This window comes from Tachypleus tridentatus, chromosome 5 (assembly GCF_004210375.1).
Source record: "Tachypleus tridentatus isolate NWPU-2018 chromosome 5, ASM421037v1, whole genome shotgun sequence".
Taxonomy (NCBI): domain Eukaryota; kingdom Metazoa; phylum Arthropoda; class Merostomata; order Xiphosura; family Limulidae; genus Tachypleus; species Tachypleus tridentatus.
The window spans coordinates 43,445,140-43,468,214 of NC_134829.1; the positions used below are offsets into that span (position 1 = coordinate 43,445,140).

The 23,075-nt window shown below is 32.8% G+C and overlaps 1 protein-coding gene across 1 annotated transcript in view; it reads left to right on the forward strand.

The window, feature by feature from the left end:
• LOC143250344 (transcription initiation factor TFIID subunit 4B-like) overlaps positions 1-22,825 on the forward strand; it is a 36,779-nt gene extending 13,954 nt beyond the window's left edge. Inside the window, exons 8-17 of the mRNA XM_076500792.1 lie at positions 250-372; positions 572-688; positions 1,229-1,383; positions 2,013-2,185; positions 5,515-5,645; positions 14,022-14,147; positions 14,705-14,761; positions 15,375-15,491; positions 17,291-17,341; positions 22,672-22,825. Of these exons, the coding sequence (XP_076356907.1) occupies positions 250-372; positions 572-688; positions 1,229-1,383; positions 2,013-2,185; positions 5,515-5,645; positions 14,022-14,147; positions 14,705-14,761; positions 15,375-15,491; positions 17,291-17,341; positions 22,672-22,779 (1,158 nt within the window). The 3' untranslated portion in view covers positions 22,780-22,825. The remainder of the gene's footprint in view (positions 1-249; positions 373-571; positions 689-1,228; positions 1,384-2,012; positions 2,186-5,514; positions 5,646-14,021; positions 14,148-14,704; positions 14,762-15,374; positions 15,492-17,290; positions 17,342-22,671) is intronic.
• The last annotated feature ends 250 nt before the right edge of the window (positions 22,826-23,075 follow it).

A 23,075-nucleotide genomic window follows, 5' to 3' on the forward strand; every position in this document is an offset into this window, starting at 1 on the left:
AAAACATCATACTTTGCATTTTGAGGCAATAGGTACATAATAAGAGTAATGGTCAAATTCTGCAGTTTGGTCTGATGTGTAACCCTAGCTTTGAAGGTATTGACTGTCTATATTCCCTTCTAGCCTATTGTTTAAAAAGTAGGAAAGTTGAGTGAAGATCACTTGTGTAGCTTTGAATGAAATCAAATAGTTATTTTGATGGTGATAAAATGTTTGAAGCAGTTTTTTTGTTTCTGTAACTGTCTACAGAAAAGCCTTCCTCATCTTCGTCATTCCTTGATGACAGGAGAGTCAAGTATTGATGGAATTCGTCCTCCTCCGGCCACAGCATTTATTCTTCCATCAACAACTGCAACCATTGCACGAACTCAGGTAGGAAAATAACTGTTGGATTTTTCTCTACTTCATGAGAGATGAGACCAAATATTAAGATTGGTTATGTCTGTGCTGGCTTTTTTCTGCTTTTTAAATAAAATGTAAGAAGACATATAAAAATTTTAATATCCTCAGTGTGTATTAGTACATATTGGAATACTATGTTATAGTTTGTCTGTTCATGGAATATTTAAAGGTTATGAACAAGACTCTGGTGAACCAGCCTTCAGCACAAATCAGGGTTGTGACCCAGGGGCCACTTAGTACACAGTTGTCTCAACCAGCTGGGATAATTCAGAAAAGACTTTCAGCAGTAAGTTTTGTTTCTCTTTCTTACCTGTATATCTAAGCTGAGAGCATAGGTATCAATTGTAATCTTTAAGGTAGTATGTCACATGTTTGTTCAAGTCATGTTTATGTAGTCTTAGTTTGTTGACACAATGTTGAAAATAATTTTGATCTTGGTAAAAATTTTTCTACATCTATCACTATATTATGATTTTTTTCCTCTGCAATTCTAGAATTGTGAATATCAAGCTAGTAAATAGACTTGAGAGATTACTTTTTTAAATGGAATGAACTGTTAAAGGTTATTAAATATCTTTTTATCTGACAATTTTTATGAAGGACTTGTTTAAATGCTAATGTGTAATTGGAATGTTTTACTACAACACTGGCTCAAGTTTGAGTTCTATCACCTTAAACTACAAAATATTTTCTTAGGTAGCTAATGAAGATGCTGAGGCTTAAGATAACATTTCTTTTCTAAAGATAAAAATACAGCTAGATTCTTCTGGGGTCTAATAGAGGGTTTTGTAAGTAGTTCAGTGGTAAAAGAATTAATTTTCTCCAGGATACTGGGGCCAGAGTTAAGAGTCTTCTTGTGTCTACCAACTTGAACAAACCATCAGGAAGTCCTGTTGTCTTATCCACTGCTACTGTTCAGTCAAAAGCTGGTTCTCAGGCAAGAAATCTACCAAAAGACAAGAAGGCTTTAGTAGCTGTGAGGTAGTAACAACTTATAATCTACCATTAACTCTTTATAGTTGTTGGAATTCATTTTAAATTTGGTGTTATATTTATTATGGAACAAAACCAGTAGAGGAGTTATGAGGTATTATTATGTACCATTACATATTTAACATAAGGTACAAATACATGATATACTTTCTGCATGCATTACAAAAATTAAACCCATATCTTGACTTCTTCAATTTCTCAAGCAGGAATTGTCTGCCATAATCTAATGTAAAATACACGTTTCTTCTCTAATGTTGTGTTACTTTAACCATATACTTTGTCCCAAGTATTCATTTTTTCAAAGGTATAGCACACCTGAAGTGCACACATATATGACAGCTCTACAAGTCAGAAACTAAAACCAACAAACACTATTATTTTAATCTCATGGTTAATCAGGGCTTTGAAGAGTTATTATTAATGGCTAAAAGTGTGCTCCACTGTAGTTTAAAAATCCTTTGATCTCATAGAGTGTTAGATAGTTATGGATTTCTGGGTTACATGAAGGAATTGTTTTCTAATTGAAATGGTAGCATCTTTAATGTAAAACATGTTCACCACTGAAATACCTTGTTTTGTTGATTTTTTGTGAGTTTGTTTGGTTTTTCTTACTGCAGTCAAGAAGAAGATGATTTCAATGATGTTGCTGCTATGGGTGGTGTAAATTTAGTAGAAGAAAGTCAGAGAATTCTTGCATCAAATTCTGAAATGGTAGGAACAGAAATAAGGTCATGCAAAGATTCAAATTTTTTGTTCACTGGACCGTTAGAAAGGCGAATTAAACAAATTGGTAAGACTTTTCCATTCACTTATTGATTTTATATGAAATGTTTTTATTTAAAGTGTTTTAAATCCGGCAGAAAATTGGTATTAGTTATAAACAGTAGAGATTATTAGATTTTAAAAGATATATTTCAAAGATACTCCATTTTAAAGACTGAACAGTCTTGAAGGGCTGAAACTGAGTGCAATTGATCAAATTGTTTATTTATATACAGCACTTGTAACTGGCAATTTTATAAGTATGTGTCAGCAAAAAAGTACGTGAAGAGTGTATAAGCTGTTAGAAGTAATTATTAAGTGACGTTTACAACTATCTGTTTTATCTACTTTTTAAAATTTCGTTCTCAAAACGTAGATTTTGCATTATATTTTATCTTTGAATATTACAAGCCATCTTTACATTGCATGCATACATTTTAGCATATTTAACATGAACACTTTCCATTACGTCCAACCCTTTCTCCATTTTGCTTTCATCTGTTGTTGTTGGTCTTTCTTTCCCTAATTGTACTTTTACCTCCCTTTGAAGAACTACCATCTTTGGACATTTACACCTAGTGATCTAATAAAGAAGCCTAACATTCTTGTTGAAGTTGGAGATCAGCACTTTTAGTTCCATTTTGAATTATCCAGCACCCTCAATTCTACAGTAACATCCATCCAAAGACGTTCACTGTCTTTTGATCACTTTTTACAACCCATAATTCTGAACTGTACATCACCACAGAGACTGAAGATGTTTTTCACAATCAAATTTTGAGTGCAATGGTTATCTTACTCTTTCATATCTTGAGCTACATTTTCAGCAGTGCACACCTATATTTGTTTTTTTTACCAAATATGTGAACTTTTTCATATTCCACCTATCATCTCTTCTGTCTTTGTCATTTACCATTATCTTGGTTGTTTTTGGTATTCATCAGTAGTCCCCCAATATTTGCTCGCTTGACAGTTTTTAACAGATTCAGTGTCTCTTCCATGTTGCTACGTATGTTGTAGCATATTCACACTGCAAGATAGTAACATGCTTCTTCCAAACTTAACACTTTAGAAACTCTTAATTGCTTCTCTCATGATGTTCTCAATGTAAATGTTGAATAGATGCAAAGACATCACACATCTCTATCTAATCTCTTTTTGATACTGAATAATTCAGTATTTTTTTTGCTTGCATGTACTTGTGACTTGATTGTGATACAGCTAACTTAATAGGTCAACAATTTGAGCTGGAAATTCCTTATCTTTCATAATTTTCCCATAGATTGTGACCAGAGATGCAGTTAAAACCATTTGTATAATTGATTATGCAGAGATACAGTGATATTCTGTGCCCTTTAAACTTTTTAAAAATCTTTTGGATATGATCAGTATTTTCTCGATTCCCCCTTCTTTCACAGAAGCTTGCCTGCCAGTTATTTATCTACTACATCTCACTGTCCATTATTTTATTAATGATCTTCTGTAGTATGTTGCTGGCATGAATTATAAGATTAATTGTGCAGTGGTCTTTCAAGTTTCCCAAGTAGAGGTGTGCAAAAAACAACAACAAAACACTTGGCAACTGGGCCATATTTGTTTTTTCCAAAATTTTTTATGCCAAATTTTCACATGATGTCATTGTCTTCTTTTAGCCATTCTTCCATGACACTAGAAAAGTCATCAATACCAAATGCCCTTTACATTTCACAGGTAGTTAATTCCACACTTTACTCTTCATTGGTGGCATCTTATTTTCTATTCTATTTTTATCCACTGCCATTGGGTCATTGGAGTTTGCAGTTACACAACTTCAAACAGTATTCAATCTATCTTTTTCCTAAATCCTTTTCTTCATGCCAGAACTATGTTGTTTGATCTCTTTGTGCATCCTTTCTGTAAAATCAGTTTGGTTTTATTTAACTGATTTTATGACTTTTTTTTTTAAGGATCTGCCATTTATCCTTTTTTCTTATATCTTTGTTTCTTTCTGTCATTTACCAAGTTCATTGTAGCCTGTGATATCCATGGCTGCTTGTTTTATTTTTTACGTGGGATGTCTCTCTTGGATAGTGGACAAAATAATTTTCGTTATATTTATTTCTTCTCACAATTCATTTATTTTTTTCTTTATTCCCTGAGTAGCACTTGAAACTAACTTTTCCTCTATGAATAACACGTTCTATGATTCAGGGGAGGCTCGGCATGGCCAGGCGGGTTAAGGCATTTGACTCGTAATCTGAGAGTCGCGAGTTCGAATTCCCATCACACCAAACATGTTCGCCCTTTCAGCCGTGGGCGCATTATAATGTGACGGTCAATCCCACCATTCGTAAAAGAGTAGCCCAAGAGTTGGTGGTGGGTGGTGACGACTAGCTGCCTTCCCTCTCGTCTTACACTGCTAAATTAGGAATGGCTAGCACAGATAGTCCTTGAGTAGCTTTGCGTGAAATTCAGAACAAACAAACAAATGACTGGTATTGCTACACTGATTTCTTCTATCAGTCTTAGTGTTTGATGAACAATTCATAGCCTGAAGCTTACTAGCAAAGTTTAATTTTAATTTTCTATGAATGCTAAGCAGCAATGATCTCTATTTTGTTTTTATGAAGATATAGTCAGTTTGGTTCATAGGTGTATTATCTGTGCTAATCCATGTCTGTCAGCTGTACAGATGTTGCATTACTATTACAGGAATATCCACCCCTCTCAACATGCTTTTCTATTATTTTTGGCTTGGTGTTCAATTATTCAGTTGTTGCATTTCAGTCTCCTATGACAATGAAGAAATCTCTGTTAGAGACGTTATCTAAGGTACTTTAAACCTCTTCATAGAATACCCAATAACATCATCAGTTGCAGTTAACATTTGTAAATAGATCTAGATTCTTGTGATATTGAAAAGATGATCATGAAGTTAAATTGCAATAAATTGTTTACTAACTGAGGTGAACCTCAGTAAAGTTTCATTTCTATTGATGTTGATACAAATATCACACTCTCTCTTACCACCATTTTTATTATTAATTAATGTATCTGCCTATTCTAGTGTATATGCCCTGTTATTCTAGCCATCATATTTCTGAGACTTGTTCTTTCTCATAAGTAAAGTTGTTAAATTGTGTTAAGGAATGTGTAGTCAAAAGTTGCTTTGTCAGGTTCAAGATATAAATTGTATCTTAAAACATGCTGATTTTAAAATAAACACCTTTTATACAAATGTGTTGTGTTTACTGGTATATTTGGTATTTAGTATCTCATCTAGCTTTATAATCATATTATGAATTTGTGTTAGATAAATTATAATTACTAACATTAAAAAACTGAAACATCAGATTTGAATCATGCTGTTTCTTTCAGCTGCTCATCATGGTCTGAGTGAGGTGTCACCAGATGTTATAGCCCTCGTATCTCATGGAACAGAGGAAAGAATTAAAAATCTGGTTGAAAGGCTTGGTGTTATTGCAGAACATCGTTTAGAAAATGTAAAAGTATGTTTGAAGTTGTATTTCAGACTTTCTGTATACATCTACACCATGCAAAGTAGTATATGGTAGCTTTTCTATGAATCTAGATTACATAAGCAACTTGTACTCTATATTCTATATATTATTTGATTTGAAGATTTTTCTGCCGTATTAGTAATGTAGATATATCCTATTATTGAGATATTACTTTTGAACAGTATCATTGTTATCAAAATGTTACCAGATATTTCATTTGTTCCAAATTTAAAATACTAAAAATATATTAGCTTATCTCCATATCATGGATAAAGAAAATTGTACCTGTTTAAGTAACTGAGTATACAGTCTCGTATATAATTAGTGCTGAAGAAGCTATCATTAGAAATATAATTTTACCTGTATATCATTGGAAGTTAGATTTAAAATATCTGGCTTCGCTTCTTTACCAGTTCGGAACTACAAACAAGTAAATTCTGTTGGAACAAAAATGTCAGTGAGAATCAATCTGTTACAAGTCGTATTTATTTTCTAACATCATAGATTTTTTGATAATTGCAAACTATACATTCCTTTAAAAACCTTACTTTATGCATCAGGTGAGTCAATATAAATTTTTCACTACCATTTTGCAGGGTTAAGTCCAGAATTTAATAAAACATCTTTGTTATCCATGTCAATAAATTTAACATCAAAAAGTAGTTCTTGATAAAAAAAAAACAAAACATTTGTTATCTAAGTAGTACTTTGAGAAACAAATAACTTTAAAATCCAGTCTTCACTCTTAGTGGAGTAACATATCTGTGCTCTAATACCTCCTCTCAAGAAGGTTGTATAACATCAACAAGCCCACCAGTAGCACAGTGGTATGTCTTCAGACTTACAACACTAGAAACTGGGTTTTTGATACCTTTGGCTTGGAGCATAGATAATCTGTTGTGTAGCTTTGTGCTCAATTACAAACAGATGTCAACAGTACAGCTTCCATAATGCTTAACCAATTACACATAATGAGAAAGAAGAATATAAGATTTGAACCTCGTACATTCATAACATACTGAGCTGTAAATAAATTTGTTAAATCCACCACAGGAAACCCCTTCCATCTTTTCATGCATTTCAAACCAATTAGTCATTCACACCTATGTGAAAGATGCATATATAAATAACCAATAAAAAATAGTATTTTGTAGTGTGCAGGTACTGTAGGTTTACTTGTTCAGTTTTAGTTTTGGCAGTCAGAACCAGTATTTCTCAAGAAAAGTGTAATATCCGTTGAGTATAGTTAGTGTTCCAAACAGTATTGGAAAATTTTAACCCATTTATGGGTTAGTTAGAAAACCATGTAAATTATAACAGTTTGGGGACATTTTATTCTAGTGCCTTATATATAATCAATGTGGTTCAGCAGTGTCTTGCATGTAAATCATCATGTGATAAGTCTTCACAACAAGGAGTGGGATGCACCCTCCTGACAAGTGACTTACTGTATTTGATTCTGTATAACTGTAACTTATCATTCAGCAATGCTTTTATCAATATACTTTTCATTATGCTCTTCAGTTGTTTTTTTACAATTTTTTTACTGTGTTGATTAAACTGTTTTATAATTTATTGGAAAGTGAAATTGTTATTCTCCTTATTCAAATATTCAGGAATGTAAGGATAACGTACCATTTATTCTAATTTTTTATTTATTTATTCTGACATTGTTGTGTTTGGTTATTCATCTTTAATGATGACTTCTGAAGTCTAAGTTACCACTTTAGAGGGAATACCACATACCAGTACATTTACACAGGTTGCAGGTGGGGGAAAGTTGACCATGGAATCATTGGCTCTTATCCAATGAGAGATTGGTAATTATATGAGCCTGTCATCTTCTCCCGATGTTGCCCATTTTCCTCCTGAACAAGCTGAACATAATTGGGAGAATGATGAATTTGACAGTCTTCTTCTAACACCTGCTTTTGCTGTGTGTTCTTATTCTACTGTGGAATCAGCTAGGCCTAATACAGCTTTTGTGGACATGATTTTTCAGCTGGGTTCTGTTTTATTAGTTTCACCCAATTTCTTTCAATCTTTGTCCTTTCTTGTTACATGTTACCTTTTCTCTCATTATTTTGTTTCTCTCTTCCCTAGGTATTAAGGTTCTTGCAGAGAATTTTGTATCTTTAGATGTGTAAGAATGCTAGCATCTCTCACCTCCTACTAGCTTCAGATCAATTTATTTTAACCTACCATCGGGCCTCATTTCTGTATCTTGATTTTCAAAAGTTGGAATCTCTTTTGCCTGTGTGGAGGAAGAGACCCTGCTAAGTCTGTTTATTTATCCTATGCTCATTTTACCTGCTTTCATCTTACCCTATCGACTCTATGGTAGTACTTATCTACCATTTACTTCTTTCCAAGGCACTCCACCAAGATCCTGAGGGTTTTCCAAGGGAATACCCTCTCTCTAATCACCTCGATTTTGACACATTTGTCTTCATTGCCTCTTTCCTAGCACGCATGGTTTCTTTGTTGTTGAAATATTCTTGGGAGAGATGTTCTGTTGTCCCTACTTTGGTTATTACCTCCTTGTCTTTGGGATTACATACAGCCTCTTTTTCTCTTACATCCTGTTTACAGGAAGATTTTCAAGACTGTAGAATCCCACATGAAAACTATGAAACAATTGTTGACCCTTCACTTTTGGTTGATTGTTTGTTTCATTCCAAGCCTAGGTAATCCCCTGTTACTGTTTCCCATCCAGCACCCTTCCAGCTGTTACCAGTGCTGGTGACCACACTGTGAGGTCTGGTCCAGTTGAAGTTCACTCGACTGATTTTGTTCTTCTGTGGTGTGATTTTGTCAGAGATCTTTGGGTTATTTGAGGGATTTGTCCTCCACTTCTTTTCCCCTTCTTCATTATATCAGGTACCCATATTCTTTACATTGTCTTGGGATCCTACCACAGTTGACGTTTGTCAAAGATAGTACAGAGTCAAACTTGTACCTTATCCTTTTCCAAATTTTTATTCCAAGTTGTTTGTGGAAGCCAAGAGAATTGTGGACTGGTAGCCTGTGATTGATTTCTCCTGTATTATTCATTTTTTGGTTCTACCTTGCTTTGTTACTTAGTATTTTCTCACCCACAGGTGAGCTTTTTCTCCAGGTCTATGGATGACCAAGGTAGATATCTTGAATGCTTATCTGCATATTATGATATTCATGGGCTGAGGCACTATTATCAGTTTGTTCATCATGGGTTAGTGTTATGCACTATCCTTTGGGCTTGGTTCAATCCTGTGTGCCTTTTGTTGAGTGGTCAAGGCTTTTGCCAAACATGCATGCCCAGGTGTTGCACTTATACCATTACATGGATGACTGGTTTCTGTGAGCTTATTCTTAATGGGAGCCGTTCTCTTACTCTCATTTAGTGTATTTGGGGGCAACTTATGTGGATTGGTTAATGAAGTTGGAGAAGTCATTCCTCATACCTACTCAAAATCTTGTACACTTGGGTGTCTTTTTCAGTGCTCATTTCAGATGGGCCCAACCTTCTCTTTGATTTTATTCACTGTAGTTTTCATTTCTTCATTCATCTACTGCCTCCACTGTTACTGTTCATGAGATACTATTACTTTTGGAGATGTGATCTTCTGTGGAAACCCTTATTTTCTTGATTTGAACATGTTAAGTTTCTTCATAAGACTCTGCACCATTGATGGAACCTTGTGCATGATCCTTTGGATGCTCCTATTTCCTTTTCTCCTTCCCTTGTTCTGCATTGGGGGTTGGACAAGGCTCATGTGTCAGTGGGTGTTTCATCCCCACCCCCTTCTTTCCTTTTGTGGTCAAACCTTGGATCTTCTTTTTTTTGTCCCATAAGCTCTGTATCTGTTTCCTTGTTTGTCATGGGTCATCATTCATAACTCCATTAATCATTATTAACTCATTAATCATCCATGCCACTTTGTGTCCAATCCTTCTGATTGCTACTTACTTACTGGCACATCCTTACTACATTAACTTCAGTCACCATCAATTCATTCAGTTGTTCCTACCCCCTATCTTCATGACTGGTTTTTATTGGTTCTTGGCAAGAGGTCACAGCAAGTTGCTTCATTTTTAGCATGGTTTAATTGCCCTACTTTTATGGGTGTTTATCAGTATATGTGGAATGTTTTCTGCTGTTAATCTTTAGATTGAGGGGGGTCTTTAGCCTGCTTGACCCACTGTTTCATGGATTTCTTCACTTGACTGTTTGATCATGAGACTTCTGTCTCTCCAACTGTGAGTTATCAGGCTGCCTTATCCTAAACTTTTCATATTTCCTGGTACCATAAAGTTTTTACCTCACCTCCTGTTTTACTGTTATCACATTCTCTCCAGATTAATTGACCTCCTTGGTGCATGGTCTTTCTGGATTGGGATATTAGTGTGGTTTTTCACTGCCTAACTTTACGTCTGTTTGAACCTCTGTCTTCATATTCAGTTTTTCACTTATCCCTTAAGACTTATTTGCTTAACCTCTTAGTCTATGAACATTGCTGGTTGAATTTATATACATTTTGCAAATGAAACCTTCTATTGGACATTAGCCATCTTGTTTCCCTAAGGGTTTGAAAGAGGAAGTTGTCCTAACTAGGCTATGCATTGGTCACAGTTTTTTAACTCATCGTTTTCTTTTATCTGGAACTGATACACCAATGTGTTGTCTGTGTGACACTCAGGTCACAATAAGCCACATTTTACTGTCTTGCTGTCATTTCGATTCTCAATGATGATGGTGATACTGTCCACCTTACGAATGTTTTTAGTTTGTTAAAGACCATTGACCTTTTTAACTATTTAAGTTTTTAATTCATAAATTAGGCATTTTTAAATATGATTTTTATGAATTAAAGTACAACTAGTTTGATATGAAATTAGAAAATGACCATAACGTCAAATAACTGGAAACCAGGACTGGAAAGGTCAACTTCAGGTGACTAATGCTGATGTTTGAAATTTACCCATTAGTCATCCTGGCAAGTTATGATAATTAAAATTATTACAGAAAGTCCTTTGAAACTGGTATTACTGTACTTCATGTCTTACTGCTGTAAACTAGATGTAAAAATTGGCTTTAATGCTATTTAAGTTTTTAATTCAAAAATCAAACTTTGTTTTGTTTCACCTTGATTCCCTTTTACAAATTTTTATAATTTTTACTTTTAACTTATTACCAGATGTTTGGTGCAGATAGCCTAGTTGCTTTGCATCATAATATGCCAAACCAACCATTGATGTTTCATGTAATCTCAATCCTTTTGCATATATTGTCCTTTATCCTGAACAATCTTCTCAAAATTTTGGCAACTAGTGAGGGTTGTTTCTCTTTCTCACTGATTTCCCTTCCTTTCATTTACAGCTTCTATCCCTAGCCTGATCTGGATAGACCACTATATCCCACATATGCTCTTTGTTGTTATATTTCCTGCATGTTTTCTCTCCAGAGTGCCCATTTCTGCCTCTTTATTCTTTGTCAGCTATCTTTGTGACCTTTTTCCTTCTACCCTTACAAGCTGGGTTCAGCTTTTAATTTTATTGAATTATTCTTTTTGTATGTTTACTTGTTTTTAGGGGTATGTCTCTTTTTTCGTTATGTATCCTGCTTTTTGATGAGTGGTGCCTGTCTGGGTGTACCTAAACTACTGAAATCTGCACTGTAAGGCCAGTATGACTTAACAGTTATGCTTTCCATGGCCACTAATTGCACACTGTTGAGTTGGAGTGTTCAAGATTGCTTGTGGGTTTTTCCTTGCAATATATTTACTTCATTACAAAGGGATTGAAATTGGTTTTCTATTCAGACTTTATTCTCTCCCCTTTTGAATGAGCTCCTTCCATTTTTCTACCCATATTTACAACAACAATTTCAACACTAGGCATGGAGTTTATTTGATAAAGAAGTGGTGAATTTTTCCACGAAGGATCTCCTCTTTTTGGGTGTTCTTTGGACACTATTAAAGGATGCTGCTTCCTTGCAATGGTCTCTTCACTTATTCATTGTGGGATTCTAGCTATTTATGTTGGTAGAGGTAATATACCATATAGGAACTCATAATTTTCATATACTGAAATTGTATTTTCATTGGGTACTTACCTCCTATCACACTTCCTCACCATTAAAAGCTGGTGTTTCCATTTTCTACCAAAATTTGAAATTATAGTTTGGTAGAATGAAATAGAGGGGGTTGTCACACTCCTTTAGGTGGAGGGTTGTTTGTATGACAGTTTACCCGTGAGACCAATTTAAAACTGCATTGACTCTGGGGTATGTAGGAGGACAAGACTTACGATGTGCAAAGATTTCTTTTGCATATAAAGGACAGCACTGAATGAGAATAACTGTATCTCGCAGGTGAGCTGAGTATGTATTGGAAATACATTTCTAGAATAGGAGAATAATAATGTCTGCTATAATATGAAGTAATTCTTGTGAGAAAAACTGTTACTGAATGTATTTATATATTTTATCCTACATTGCTGAATTTGCTTCAGTTAGTGGTGGCATACAGAAATAAACTGATAAAGTACAAAGTTTTACAAAATAACTTTGTGTATTAATTTAGGAAGTTCTAGTAGTTATTTAAGTCAAATATAAAAACTAAGGTGAAAAAGTAGTGTTTTCATCCTCAGGATGAAAATCACATGGACTGACTCATTATAGGCTTGGTAAATTCATAAATAAATCTTTAGTAAAACTACACTTGTAAAGAAACTTGTTTTTGATATACAATAAACTTGTAATGTTTACCAAAAGCTTGCCCAATTTCTAAAAGATATACTTAGTGTTGTTGTATTTATAATTTCAGTGTTGATTGAAATCATCAAGCTTGTATGCATAATTTTAAACTAAATAGAATGCATGTTCTGTTACATTCTGTGCCATATTGCCTTTATAAAAGTATATAAAGTTATTGTATTAAAATTTTAGAATCTAATACAATGATGATAGATTGTTGACTAGATTTAACAAACTTTAAAAAAGTCATTGTTGAAGCCTGATTTGCATGAGTGTTTATTAAGAATAATTTTTCAAGTTTTATTTTACGTACTTAACGTCACAGAAAACACCAGTTAGTGGAGAAATGTTTAAATAAATAAATAAAAAAATTCTGTGGAATAAGATAATGTTTAGGAGGATTGTGTTGTCCCATGGCCTGGGGACTACCATGTCAGTTAGAACCATACAAAGAGAACTGCATGAAATAAAGTATGGTTTTCATGCACCTCAACATAAACCACTTATTTTTGCTGCAACCTATTGAAAGTTGCATCAATAGTACATATGACACCAAGAATTGGTACTAAGGGATTTGAAACGTATTACATGACTTGATGAAACTAATATGAATAGTTTTGTACAAATGGTGGGTGGGTAAATATGTGGGAATAGTTTCATGAGGTAACAGCTCCTTTCTGTATTGTTTTAATTGTGCTGTAGGTGTAATAATATTAATGAGGTCATTTTGTTAGTGTGGCTTAGATTTCCAGTTCTTTTTGTAGACTTCATTATATCTTATGGATATCTGTGCATAATTTCCACCAGAAATGACCCGTTTCAACATGACAATGCCACCAGCTGTGATGTTTTTTCTAATCGGTGGTTGGTTTGAGGAACAAGAAACAGGCTTGGCTTAAAAATTATAATACAGACATGCCATCTGTTCTGGTTCTCATAATTATCAGCAGCTCAGGGTACATATCCTGCTTTCATCAAACTCTGACAGTTTGAAGATGCTACTACTCGAGGAATGAATAAATATCAAACCTCACATCTACAGAATCTTAAAGAATCCATGGCACAACATATACAAGCTGTCAGTTAGGTACATTTTGAGACAGTTAAATACAAGGTTAAGGTTCCTGTTATTTTGTCCGTGCATTACAATATTATTTAAATTATTTTTAACTTGGAAACGATTTATGATAAGTCTGCCAAGTTAACCTAAATAACCCCAAGTCTGTTAATGTTAACAGTTTTGTTTGCCCTCATGATGTTAGAAAAACACATAGTTTCAAGAAGTCTTCATAGAAATGAATAAAACCCCTATAACCCAAGAGTTTTTGAAAGGTGGACACTTCAAAAGCACATGGGTTGTAGGAGTTTTATTTATTTTAATTTGCCTGTAAGTCTGTAAACATGAAGGAAGTATCAGGCTATTCATAATTTTATAAGGAACTTGAGAGATTTTGAGCATGTTTCAAAACATTGTAATATTCGAGAAAATTAAGTTACAATTTATTTAGGTTAATATATTTTTATGCTAGATATCAGTTATAGTTTTTGAAGGTTTTCTCAAAGTGATTTTTGTATTATGTATGTATATAATCACCCTCAGAAAATGTTTTTTTAATTTGTTTATCCAGAATGACCCAAGATATGAAGTCTCTTCAGATGTTAAAAGTCAGTTAAAATTCCTAGAAGAGTTGGATAGGCTAGAGAGAAAGAGGCATGAAGAACAAGAGAGAGAAATTTTGATGAAGGCTGCCAAAGTAATAACTCAATGTTTTTATTGTCTAAAATGTTGAACAACTGATACATCATCAAAGGTTTTGAGATTCCAGAATATGTTTGTCGTATGATTATATCCAGTCTCATAAAACCTCACATTAGTTGAGGATATTTGAATTGCATTTTAAAAAGCAGTTGTAGACCAACAGAAAATCTTAGCACTAAGTGCTGTAGAATGACCATTGGACTTAGTTGCATGAAAATGATGCAGAATTATGATGCAGAATTACATTTTTTTGTGTGTAATTAAAGTTTGTTAGTAGTGTAATGTATCTACATTGTAATTGAATGATTTTAATAGTTAACTTTTCCCCAGAACTGTGTGTGTGTGTGTATATATATATATATATATTGTGATATTCCTAAATAGCAGTTTTTTTTCCATTGTAGCTCATACCTCCAAGGCGTATCATGTCTTATATTGATTAATGTAAATTTATGTTTTATAAAACATGTATATTAAAATTTTCATTTAAAGTTCATGTCATTTTGTCAAAACTTAAAGTTTTCACAGCAGGTTTATTCATGTTTGTTACAGAGTCGTTCTAAAGTTGAAGATCCAGATAAGATGAAACTGAAACTGAAAGCCAAGGAGGTTAGTTTCTTTAATGTTTGCTCATTAAAGATATGCAAGGTCCTGGTTACATAAATATTTACATTTTATCTTCTTTTCTCTGTATGATGTAAGGGTGGAAATATTAACAGTACACTTTCGTACCTTGTACGTCTACCTAATTGTATTTATTTCTTGGATAACCTAGACAACAATCTCTTCATCAGTTAATTTTGTTAATATTAATACCTGATATCTGTTTAAACTATTACCTGAAATCAGGTAATATTTTAACAGGTGTCCTATCATAACAGTTTTATTAACACACTAGAAATACATCATTTGTTGCTACCTAAGGACATTTCAACCTCTTTTTTAAAACTTTATCACAAATTAAACATTTGCAGACTAATACGCCATTGGTGAAAGTGTCTGTTGAATTTTTTTTTTCTAGTTGTAGAATGATATTATTGCATACCACAGATATAAGTAAGTGAAAATGTGGAAAATTACGTAGACCAATATGAATAAATTATGAGGTACCAGTTGAACGTGTAAGTAATTTTTTTTACAATTTTTAACTTTTTTCAAAATATCAACATTTTATATCACAGGATTTACATTTTGAATGCAGTTATGAAATTTTTCTTCACAGCTGCAACGAGCAGAGTTGGAAGAGATGAGACAAAGAGAAGCCAACATGACAGCTCTTTTAGCTATTGGTCCTCGAAAGAAACAGAAATTAGATACAGTAAAGATAGAACTAAATTCAGTAAGTGGCATCTTTTTTTATACTCCAAAAATCACATAACTCTCTAGTAATGGGCTCAGTTGAATCTTCTCAAGTTCCTGACCCTAAATTGACCTTTATAGTTTCATACTATATCTTCTAATATATTTTGTGTATCTTCATGCAACTTTGCAGACTTTTGGTAATTATTAAGAGTCATTTGTAGACAAAAAATCAGAAGTTTTAACAAAGTATTTTTACCTAAACTTGGAGTCAAAGTTCTAACTTCTCTAATTGTAAAATGATTGTTATGTCAAACTTAAAAAGACTTTTCTTCATCAGAAAGATATTATATGTTGTTTGCATAATTTCTAAAACCTTCTAAATGAATTTTGAACTTTTTTTTGTAAAACGTTATATTTTATGGACCATTGTTGTAAATCACTTGGTATGTGTGTAGCTCATGTTACCCTGTTGAATTGCATAACTTATTAGTAGCTTGTGAGTATAACTTGTGGAAATGCTTTTATAATTATTATTATTATCATAATTCTTTATTTTACCTGATCTAATCTAAAAAAAATTTAATTTTTTTACATTTTAGTTTATTTTATAATAATAAATAAAGAATACATAAAAATAAGAAACAAAGTACTTACTTTGGTTTTTAGTTGTTGTCAGCGACAACCCTACTTTTATATGTTAATGGTACTATTTGACAGTAATATTGTACATAATGCAACAAAGAACACAGAATAATAACATTCAAAAAGCAAACAATGTTCCATAACTATCACAGTTTTCCTGTTTTAAAAAGTGTGATAAGAATTTGTCTGTGTGTTTTTTGTGGAAATAAAGTTTGAACTGGAAGTGAAATAGAAACACTTTGATCAGAAAACAATGTATCATTTGATGGATTAAAACTTTTCTATTGGCTGTAAATAATGTAATATTAAATGTCGGACAGAACTACTGGCATTTTGTCACTGGATGTGACAGATGGGTGTGGTAAGAGAGGTTTGATTTTCTAATATATGACTTTGTAACTAAATAACATTGAAGGCTATAAAAATTGTTTGACCTGAGAGTAATAATGAGTAATATATATTAAATATTATAATTCTTGGTAATAAGTAGACAGAGAAGAAGGGAATGCCCAGAGAGAATATGTCATACTAGGTGAAATTTTAATTTTTTTTTATATTTCCTCTTGAAAACTTAAGATACACACACATGATTACAGTTTGGATTAGTAGCTGTGTTTTTGTGCTAAATGTTTCATATATCATGATAAGAAAGTAGTTTAATTAAATTTTGAATGTAACTTGTTAAAACCTCAAGACATGCAAAAAAAAGGATGTCTGCGGTGAGAGTGTTAAACATCATGATGTTTAAAAACTGTCCCACAAATGATATTCTTTTTTAATTGTATGTTTTTATTTTGCTTGAAATGTGTTTTGGATTCTTTTGTAAAGTATTTGCTACAGATGTTTTTATTTTATTCAGTAAGATTTATATTTCAATGTAAGTGTGTTGTTATTGCATTTGGTTAAGTAGTAATTAAAGCACATATTGAGGCTGATGGTTAGGGCACTCGATTCACAACCTGTTGGTTGCAGGAGCGAATCCCATACCAGACTTGCTTAATTGCTCGACTGTATGTGTGGTTTAATGTTACAGTCAATCCTACATTTATTGGTTAAGAGTAGTCCCAGAGTTGTCAGTGAATAATGTTCACTAGCTGCCTTCTCTCTTGTAAATTAAGCTGCTTAAGTTATCTTTAGTGATTTTTTTTTTTTTTGAGATCATGACAAAAGTAACTAGTAATTGTAATTTTTCAGCAACTGGGAACAACTGGATTATCACCATTTTCAAGTAGTAGTAAACCACAAGTAGGTGAATTATTATTTCAACCTTCAGTTATAGTAACAGATAGGTTTCACTTTTGTTTTCCATTATATAAAAATTCAGTGGAAGGATCTTTTTACACTCACTAAATGCATTGTAACTTCAAGCTCAGTAAAGTTCTATTTCAGTATCTTATTCTTTGGTGATTTAATGAACTACTTATTTACCTGACTTTTGCTGCATACGTTTGGCTATAAATTCATCTTTTGTGATAAATGACTACCCTTCAAGGCAGCATTTTAAACCAGTCCAATGGGTTTCTCATGCTATTGCTTTATCATCTTCAGGAACTTTGGTTTTCATTGTTTAATAGTTGTTGCTTATTCTGTTTCATCCTGTCTCTTCCTTATTGATCTCAAAACTCTCACCATCTTCTGAAAAGTACTGGGTTAGGCTTAAATCTATAAGATTTATTTTATTCAGCTAAACATCAGCAGTTGGTTCCTTGTCTTTTTTTCTTTCTTTTTTTTGTTCCACAAGTGAATCAATCCATACATCACACATCATAGATGTTGGTTACAGTGGTAAGAGTACAGGGAGGGTACAGCCTTTACTACTATACTGACAGATTGAGAGAAGTAGCCAACTGTTGATCATAGGAGTATTCATAGTCAATTCTATTTTGATCATGTGTTGATACTTATTAAAACTGCTATCACATTTAAGAACACAACTAAATTTTTAGGAATGACTCTGAACACATGCCTGATCTGGGCTACTTGCTCCAGCAGTATTGCCAAAAATGCAAGGCAAAAGATTTTTGTGCTTATGATGTATTGGAGCCATGAACATGTCAAAATCTATGACAAAGTTTATATTAGACCCCTACATAAATACAGATGTCCTGTCGCTTGTGACATGCCTTATGCTTAATGCCCCCCCCCTTCAGCAATCTCACAATTGCTCATCAAAGAATTCATCCACAAACTAGCACAAAAATACCATAACAAGTTGCACACACAATATTCTAAATTATTTAATTGTAAGGTTGTGAAAACTTTATTTTCCTGTTCTTAAATTACACTAGTTTGTACACATTTGTGCATGTATTAATATTTATATTATAACTTTTTATGCAGATTGTGTACCTTCACAAAATTTGGTAGGCTTTTAGTAAACTTTGCCTTTTGTACACAGAAAATCAGATCTTTTAATCAAGTATTTTTACTAAAGATTTGCTTGTGAATATGTAACATCTGTTTTGTTACTAATGCAAAGTGATTTTCATGTTATGATTTAAAAACAACTATGCTGTGTTCCAGAAATCTCAGATATCACTTGTGTGATCTTTACAATCCTTTAAATGCATTTCAAATGTCTTTTTTAGTAAAACTTGATATTTCATCTGTTATTTTCTCTGCCCTGATTCTATATGGGGTTGGTCAGTTTGACCAACCTTGTAACCACCATACAAAATTTTCTCTACTGTATCGCTAACTCTAGCTATTATTACAATGTACAGTTCAATGAAATGTTTAAAATTAAGAAATGGAAATATATACTTATGTTTTATCTCTTTATTGAATAATCTTAAAATATCTCCTTTGGGTTATTTGCATAATTTAGAGTCTTTATCCTTTCTTTTTTTTAATGTTTTATGTTTCTTTTTAATTATTTATCTCTCATAATTTTTATCAACACACTTCACGTTTCCCAGCATGTCATAATGTCATTTTCAACAGACAGTTTGCTTTAGCCTGTAGTATAATATTTTTTCCTATCCTCTTTGTAAGTTTAACAGGAATCAGATAATTCAAAGTAATAACTTGAACATAAATTTTGTCTCAAAATTTTAAAATTATAACAAAGCTTCTTCATAAACAACATTTGTAGTTTGTTTCTCATCTTACCAACAAATAAAGATTTTGAGGTGATCCCATCTTCAAAGACCATACATAAAATTGATCATGAGAAAAGCATGTTTGTTTGAAAAACAATCCAACAACTTTCACACTTTGATCTTGAGCTTTATTAGTTGACATTGTAAAGGAAATTTTCACTGGAAATTGTAGACTTTTAAATGCAAATGGGAAATTGCTTGGTGTTATTGGAATCTTGGGTATAAACATGTCTGGATTTTAAATTTACCACTTGAAATAGTTGGCCTTAATTACATGAGATGTTAATGTCTTTACAACCAAGTGTGTACCATTGCAAAGCTTTGAGGAATAAAAAGTTTTCAGTAACATTATTGGTGCACCAATTTTGAACTTCATTATATAATTGGGTATTCCCAGGGGATTTAAAGAGAATTATGTAAGATAATTCACAGCCTCATTAGGATCTGGCACTGTATCAACTGATTTGTAGATTTTTTTATTTTTCTTAAGTAACTTGCAGTTATTTTCTGTAACTACATTATTTCTTCCTGCATGTATGGATCTTTCACTGAACCAAGAGCTATTTCTGTAATTTTTCACTAAGGCTGGAAAATATGACTTTAATTCATCCACATTTGCAACCAGTTTTCCACACATACTAGGTATGACAATATTGCTACAATGTGGTTCTCTTGCCGTTACTTGTTTTGAGAAGGTGTTTTGCAAGTTCTTTAGCTTCCGAACTTTCTGTGAGAAGAACACTGATATTTCTTTTCAAGGGATAAATTTGGACTTCTTCTATGAGGAAGAAGTGTTAAACCTTCTGTTGACTTCTTCAGCTCTGGTACCTCTTGAAACGACCGGTAACATAAGATTGCTTGAGAGCACTATAAGAATACCACCAAATATGGAATAATTTCCTGATATGTTGGAGAGTTTTTTGTGTAGAACTTCAAAGGCATGTTTGTGTGACACATCTTTTGTTAATAATTCCATGAGTTTCATTGCTTTCAATCACAGTACTCTTGAAGTTAGATTGTGATGGTCTTGAGACATTTGGTTTTGCATCAGTTCTCTTTTGATTTTCATCCAGTTTGGATTGCACGTGAATGTTATGAAAACATCTGGTCTACTGTACTTTCTAACAAGCACATTGTTTACATTCATGCATGTATCTTGGTTCTCCTGTGAAATTTGAAGACAAGGTGACCATTTGATCAACATTCCTTACTGTATCCTTGAGATGAATATACTCCTCAGCTTTCATTTTCTTCTGGTTGGTTCTGATGAATACAGCCTTTCCTCTTCAGTTTTGGTATACAAGACAACTGCCAATTTGTCTCATGTTGGTGAAGTGGTAAGGCTATGGGTTTACAACTCTAAATCAGGGGTTCGATTCCCCTTGATGGACTCAGCAGATAGCACAAAGTGGGTTTGCTAGAAAAACGGCAAATTCAAGAAGAAAAAAATTCTCTTGCTGACAAAAAATGCATTGAATTCATTCTTTCTACACCTAAGTTTAAAGTAACACATTTCCACTGCAAACACTTACTTATTTGGAATTATTTGACCTAATGTGAATTTCTTTGAAAAGTAAAGAAGTTGTATCCATCTTCACGTTTCCTGAAATTCCGGAGGATATCGTGAAGTGGTTATCATCCTTCTGAGAAGTATGGAATTTAAAATAAGTTGTTTATATTGTGAATATTACTTGGACAAAGCACAATTTTCATAGCCTTCACTTTTATTTGTTTGACTCCTAGTGGGTCAGTGGTAAGTCTGTGGGTTTGCACTACAACAAATCGAGTTTTGACACTGGTGGTGGGCATTTCAAAAATCCCCCAGTGAAACAGCAGTAAGTCTATGGATTTATAATACTCAAATAAGGAAGGGCTCATATCCTCTTAGGGGACACAGCAGATAACTTATTATGGCTTTGCTATGAAAATTACGTACTTATTTGTTTATGGAGCAAGAAACTAGAAAGTCAAATCCAATTGCCATGTCCAACTTTCACATTCTACATTTCACAAATGGCTAGTGGTTCTTTAAGATGTTTAATACTATATTATTTACAACCTATAAAAGGTCAAAGTTATAATCTATTAAATATTGTATTATGTTGTTTTCTGTATAAAGAATTGTCTATTTTCTGGTTCAGTTTCAACTTCTTGTGAGAATCACATTGACTAGCTTAGTTGAATTGTGAAAACCAGAAAAATTATGGTAGCTATAGGACATTGTTTGCTTTCTGTACGCTTAAGTGCATTATGTAATTCAAATAAAAATTAATTTGTGTCGTAGTACCGTTATTATAACAAATGTAGACTTAAGTTTCATTGATCCAGGTAAGTGCTATACATCTTATTTTATGTGTAGATTCTTTTATTATTATTATAAAAGTAACTAGAACGTAAATATTAGAAACTTATTAGGTTAGACAAGGAAGAATAGTAAAAATTATTTTAGAGATTTATTTGCAAGTAAATTGTTCATTACATAACTAAGTATGGTGACATGAGCTGTGCATTTGCTGGAGTGATTTACAAACCATATGGCATGACTATTAGTTATATACTGTTGAACGGGCTATAAAATTAATTTAAAAAAAAATAACAAAGATTGTTATGAGTCTTAAACTATGTAGGAAAAAAGTTGTAATTCTCTGCTACAGTCTTCAGTAATTTTACAAAAAAAAGTGATACATATTTATTTAATATTTTTTTATGTTGGGTAAAAGTTTGGTAAAATCAACTGACTATACACAGTTTGGATAAAAATTAACAGTAAAATATAAAAATTTACTGAAAATGTTTGATACTTTTAGGAGATTTTATCAGTCACACAAATTTGAAAATTTTTAATCAATGCACAGAAATCACTTTGGAGTCTGAGCATTCACTAACTCCATATTCTTGATCAAGTGATAAATAAAAAATGATAAAAAAATTTATATTTTTGTATATATATATATATAAAAGACTTCTAATATTTACTTGCCAAGTTTCAAAAAGCTATGCGAAATGCAATAGAAGTTATAATCTGGAAATTCTGGTGATAACTTTGTAATTACAGCCCCAGTAATTACAGTCGACCATCCCCATTTGGAAGGATTTAAATTTCACATGTGAATTGCTTGTGATGTCTCAGGAAGTAGTTTCTAATACTTTGTGTTTTGAAAAAGTTGTAGCTTTTTGAGGGGGTAAATTCCACCTGAAACTCTCACCAATTCACTTGTTCTCTCTTGTCACAGTCTCCTCACTTCCTGAGTGATGTCCCTGTTAAATGTAGAATATCTTACTTGTAAGAAGGTGTTTTATTAAATAACTAACTCTACTCAATACACTGAACTTTGATTGAAATACAATAATGAGTTGGCTTATAAGTACCTTCAGTGGTTTTATGATTGTATATATCTGTGTATACAAATAAGGTGATGGATAAATTTTGGTTTTATTTACAGACTACCTTACTGACGTTTTGTTTTCTCATAGGTAAGACCTCGCGTAAAGCGAGTTAACCTCAGAGACCTGCTGTTTTTCATGGAGAATGAGAAGGACATGGCAAGAGGAAAATTGTTGTATAAAATGTATTTGAAGTAGATTGTGATTGAAGTATTGGGAATAAAGTACAAACATATAATATGAATGTGGATTCATGTACGTTAAACAACTAATTTAGATGTATTTTATAAACATCTGCATTTGGTTGCAAAGTACTGGTTTAGAAACAAGTAGAAAAATAAGGGTCAAAGTAAAACTACAGACATCAGTGTCTGGCTTTAAACAACTCATCAGGATAGATTATAATGTCTGTTCACTGCTGATTTGGAAGAAGATGTAATTATGTTGATAATTAATGCAAATAGCACCTCAGTAGGAGATGTATCTGAAATGTT